At 33.2% G+C, this 6000-nt stretch overlaps 1 protein-coding gene across 11 annotated transcripts in view; it reads right to left on the bottom strand.

The window, feature by feature from the left end:
* Nucleotides 1–667: 667 nt before the first annotated feature.
* Nucleotides 668–6000, bottom strand: part of LOC106878768 (irregular chiasm C-roughest protein) — an 898223-nt gene continuing 892890 nt past the window's right edge. For all 11 annotated transcript variants that reach the window (XR_016241877.1, XR_016241876.1, XR_016241878.1 and 8 more), the window contains one exon: nucleotides 668–1028. Coding sequence is in view for 8 of the 11 variants with exons in the window: in XM_089352175.1 (XP_089208301.1) it covers nucleotides 902–1028 (127 nt within the window). In the remaining 3 variants the exon portion in view is untranslated. The remainder of the gene's footprint in view (nucleotides 1029–6000) is intronic.

Here is a 6000-nt window from a genome sequence, read left to right as displayed (position 1 = left end):
AAATTGCAGGTCAGGTTTAAAAAAACTCAACAAAATAAATGACAAACACTGCTGTATGTGTATCTGTGTGTATATGTATGAACATAACTGTGTCTGTGTACACACACACACACACACATGCATGTACGTACATATGTGTGTATGTATAAAATGTATATACATGTGCATATCTACATATATACATGTCTTTTATATGTATGTGCCAGCATATAAAGGCACATATGTATGTGTATATGTATGTATTTATATGTGTATGAATGTAATTATGTGTATGTATGTATATATATATATATATATATATATATATATATATATATAATTTAGAACACAAATAGTTTGATGAGGTGATCAATAATGTGTCTTCAATTTCCCAGTGGGAGATGAAATGTCTTTGTAACTGATGGGATCCCTATTTCTCCCCAATTTCATACTGCTTTTGGGATCTTTTATTTATTTTTTTTTTTTGAAGACATATTATAATTGAAAGGACATGTTTTGTTTTTCTTGTCGTAACAAATATTTTACATATTCATATATTTAATTAGCCAGCAGAGCGAAAAAAAAAAAAATTTTGAAAATTAATGAAAATTGGTGGGAAGGGTGGGAAATGAAAAATAATAATAATTGCTTTTTAAAGAAATTCCTTTTGATGAATTTTATATATATATTTTTTTTTCTTTCAAATGTTTCTAATATTTTATTGTTTTCTGATCTCTCCTTTAACATTTTATAATTTTTTTTTTCTCAGGAAGAATTTTTTTTTTTTAAATTTCTATATTTTGTTTTGTAACACATTTTCACCAAACATTTGCACAATTTGTTTTGATTTGTCTATGTGTGGCTTAGTTTGGTTGTATTTTAACATTTTACTTTCAAATTTTTTTATCACATCATATAGAATTTATACATTTGTTGCAAACTTGGTGTTAGACAGATCCGCTGGAGGTAATCGCAGCATTGAATAGGTATCGCTGATATCAGATTTAAAGCTCCTTGGCACAAAAGTCCGATTGTAGTTAGATTCATATCTGCAATGTAAGAAATTGCAAAGTCTGAATTTTAGGATAAATCATGATTATATCTATGTGTATACATGCTTCTTTGAATGTACATGTTTCATCGTTTAACGTCCGCTTTCCATGCTAGCATGGGTTTATATATATTTATACGTATACAAATAAAGTATGATATGTTTTAAAACAAAAAGAAACAAAACAATTGTTATCAGATTTGGTGTAATACATAAAGCCTTCAATTTGTGTAATGTGGGGTAAGAGAAATTATATAAACTTGTGGTGAGGAGGAATATATAAATTAATGTATTCATCCAGCAATATCATGCTGAGATGACTGCATCAACTGGCATCAATAGCTGTCTCAAAGTGAGGTCATCTGTATGAAATATTTCAGTTGTAAAGCTGTGTATTCTTAAAACACACACATATAATTTATATATTTAGAGGCAGAGGGCGACTATTATTTGGAGCACATGGTATATTACTGATTGTAATTTTATGTTGAAATTTTTTTGCTGCCACCAATTTAAATATTTTTACATATTCTATTTGTCAATGTGTGAAGAGAATTAACATTTTTCATTAATTTATTTGAATGTATTTCTCTAATTTTCATCTGTTATAAGCATCAAATTCTATTTGTGTGTTTAGCATTTTCTGTATTTGAATATTGAGTTGAGATAGCAAGTCTTGAAATTTAAGAAAATGAAAAAGATGCATGCTTGAACAATCAATTTCAACTGATACTTTTGATATCAACCTATCTGGGACCACTTATGGGTTTATAGTATAAAACACCTTGTTCCAAAGTATTCAGGTGTAAACTAAAATGTTCCATAATAATTTTATGTCTAAGTTTTGGTTAAGTTCCAAACATTAGATTAATATATATCTATAAATGGAAAAATTTAGTAAATCTCTTCAATTTTTATGTTAAAAATGAATTGAAACCTGTATGCAAAATATTTAATCAAAAATATGGTCACAAAATGGTTTAAAATTGTTTGAATACACATATAAACAGAATATTGAATGAGCATGCTTATATATACACATATATATACATGTGTGTACACAGACATCATCATTGTTTGAATGTCCACTTTCCGATGTTTGCATATGTAGGATAGAGTTTATTAAGGTAGATTTTCTACAACTGGATGTTCTTTCTGTCACCAATCCTTACCTGTTTATAAGCAAGTTAATAATTCCTGACTGGCCAGACAAGTTTTCAAAGAATATTGGAAATAAATGACATTCTTATATGACAGTAACATTTGTTTACAGTTGTCGTATGAAGTCGAGACAAGTAGACACGAATAAACACATGTGCACGCACGCACACACACACACACACACACACGTGTGTGTGTGTGTACATATGTGAGTGTGTGTTTGCTCTTATTTGTATTTGTTTTTTTGTGTTAAGACAAACATGTTTTAATATTCTATGTCTTTGCTTAAGGTGGCAAGTTGGCTGAATCATTAGCACATTGGGCAAAATGCTTAGCTTCTGTCTAATAAAAAACCTTTGGTTCAAAATGTCTGTATTAACTCTTTCCAAATATATAAAAGCTAATGTCTTGATACAGAACAGAACTGGAAAGAAGAAAGTCCTTTGCGACTTCTTACTGCAGCTGGATAGTCATCCTACAGGCTAAATCTGCTCTTCATTTATTCAAGCTTCATTCTAATAAGGAATAATTCGACAACTGATGCCTCATCACACATATGGCTAAACCTGATGTACTTACTTTTCTCATTTTTTAAGCTCTCATAGAAATTAATTGTCAATTTTTTTGGGAAATGCAAATTATTATAATTTCTTGATATATAATAAGCAATTAGTTGGGCATTCTATGGAAACCTTTTTTCTGGTAATCTATATAAGTGAATAGATAAATGTTTGGCAAGAATTGTTGTCTTTCTGCTTTGGCTGATCTTCATCTGACACAATGACACAACAATTGCTCAAGCCACATTATTTGCTTCATTGGCAAAATCTGACAGAAGAATATGTTATACTGATACACAGCTCAAGGCACTTTTGCCACAGCTATACAAACATTTCTAATTGTTTGCTGCCATGGCAATAGCATCATGAAAAGCAAAATAGCTGCGTAAGTTTTCTAATCACATTCTTGAAACTATTATTACTTCAATTTTTGAGAAACAGGCACCTTCAAAACCATATTCTCTGCCTTCAATTAACAGAGCTTAAAGTGGTGTCTTGACAGTCAAAGTGGATTCAATAGAATTGATTATACCTTGACGGGCCAAAGCTTGTGACCCTGTTAGAACTTGTTTGCAGAATTAATACAGTGATAGAATTAATACCTTATGGTAACTAGTTACATCCCTTTATATTCTGAATTCTAATCTTTCCGGAGTCAATATCAGACCAAGTATTGAGATTGATAGCATTGGCTCTTCTTTTGAACCTCCAAAATTTATGACCTTGTAGCCATGTTACAAGTCTTTCCTCTGCCTAAATAACAATGGTGAAGGAAGTTGTATTGTGGATTAAAAGGGTTGGGGATATGTCTTTTCATCTCTGACAAAGTCCTCATCTGCCATTTCAGACAGGTAAAAAAAGGTGCAGAAGGAGGTGCTAACATTCAGTATATGTTTTATGAAAGGTGGGCAAGATTGTAGTTAAATGGGTCTCTTTTGATTATGTGACTGAAAGCAGGAGACAAGAAGTTTTCATGTTAAATGTTTTTTTCCCCAAACTATTTTGTACTCTACATACAAGTCAAGTATTCTGATTTCTGACATCATAATCCATTTGATATGATAGCATGAGAGACAAAGCTGATTATTGTTATGAAAATATTCAATTATTTTACTTTTACAACTTTGACATTGAATATTTGCAGCATTGTAGCAATTACATTTGCTTAAGTTTTGCAATAACGCATGGCAACCATAGTCTGTGTCTGGATTTAGCAGTTTTTAAACATTTTCGTGACAATATGTTCAAAGTTACAGAATTTAATGCAGCAGAGTAATCTAGGACTTGGTGTGAAGTTTTCTGCCAAACTATACTTCATAGGCTTTTTTTTTTTTTTCCTACTGAGGTCAGAGTGGTGGATAAAATTTATAAAACAAGTTTCCTTATTGACCTGTTATGTTTGATTGACACATGAACAGAAAATAAAGGAGCATAAAAGTTGACAAACTATCACAAGTAGAAAATAATAAGGATGTGGAAAATGAAGGTAAGCTATCATGATGGCATGGGCGGCTGGATAAATTGACCAGGGCTGGTGAGCTGAGAAACTGCACCACACTCTGATTTAGCATGGTTTCTATGGCTGGATGGCCTTCCTAATGACAATCACTCCAAGAATGTAAAGGGTGCTTTTACAAGACACTGGCATGGGTGCCATTTGCATGACACCAGTACTGTCACAACTATGGTTTCACTTGGCCTGATGGGTCTTCTTCTCCAGCACAACATATTGCCAAAGATCTCAGTTGTTTGTCACTGCCTTTGCAAGGCCAAACACTTGAAAGGTGCTTTTTATGTGCCACCAGCATGGGTGCCAGTTATGTGACACTGACAATGACCACAACTATGATTTCACTTGGCTTGACAGGTCTTCTCTGTGAGACCCAACTTTGAAGATCATGCTTAACCACCTAATCCCATGTCACCCTGGATCTCAAGGTGACTCAGGTGGGGTGAGAAGCTGCTGCCTGGCCTGGATCATGATTCTCATAAGTCTGATTTCCTTCCTCACCAATATGAAAGTCACTTGAAATTATACATCCCAAACATGCCATTAGCAGTTTGCATGTCAGAGTGGAAGGGGCCCATATCCTCCTGATAGCTTGTGTACAACTGTCAAGTATATTTCAAATATAGTTTGCACCAGCAATCTTTCTGATGAGTCTTCTTCACAACCAGCAACTTTTCAGTTTGGTTCACCTCTTGCATTTCCTTCAAGAAATCCTTCATGTCACCACTGTAAATTTCATGGTTTCCAACGAAGGCAAAATGATGTTTTGATTTTGAAGCCTTTTAAGAATTTCTCTTCTGGTCCTCTATGATTTACCTTAGGAGGACTTCTTTGCTCAGGAACTTTATTTTGGTTTTTAGCGCTATCCCTGGCAATTTTCACTCTCTGAAGACATGCGTAGGCTTGCAAGGAATGAAGCCAGTATGCTCTGATGGATGTGTAATGTCAGTGTGCATACATGACAGAGTGTAAGTACCTTGAGAGAAAAGTTGAACCTAAGAAGCATCAGTTGTGGTGTACAAGAGAGACGATTGCGCTGGTATGGTCATGTGGCGAGAATGGATGAGGATAGCTGTGTGAAAAAGTGTCACACCCTAGCGGTCGAGGGAACCTGTGAAAGAGGTAGACCCAGAAAGACCTGGGATGAGGTGGTGAAGCACGACCTTCGAACATTATTTTTTCTTTTTTAAAACAGCGTTTCTTGTTTACGTACATTACAGTTTCATATCATTTTGGTCTCTTTTGTACACACCAGATGGAGTTTCTAATGCTCAGTTACTCTTTCATACAAATTGGAGAAATACATCAAACAACTTATACTCAATTCATTTTCTTTTTCTTTTCAAAAGTATTTGGCTGAAAATATATGGAATTAAGCTACAGGATATTGTGTCAGGGCTAAATTTTTAGCGCATTCATCTCTTAAGATATGATGGAATTAATTGTTCCTTACTGAGCTAAACAATCTTTATAGTAAAGCAGATTATGTTTCAGATGCAAAATAGATTTTCATTGCTGTTTGAAATGAGTGATAGATTTGGTTGTAGATATTCTGTAACAGAATTTTTGAAAAAAATGTTAATAAATAACTGAAAGAGAACACATCCAGAATTGTCATCCTCAGCAAAATAGACAAGGAATAAAATTGGAATAGTCCTGATGTATTCACATTAATTTTGGTTTATAGTTCAAAATTTTCATAGAAACCTTATGTATGTTTACATATTGTAAGAAGGATA

The sequence above is a fragment of the Octopus bimaculoides genome, chromosome 5 (genome assembly GCF_046866305.1).
Source record: "Octopus bimaculoides isolate indiv1 chromosome 5, ASM4686630v1, whole genome shotgun sequence".
Classification (NCBI taxonomy): Eukaryota; Metazoa; Mollusca; class Cephalopoda; order Octopoda; family Octopodidae; genus Octopus; species Octopus bimaculoides.
Note: the sequence above shows the minus strand (reverse complement) of the source record. Positions and strands in the feature narration are given on the sequence as shown.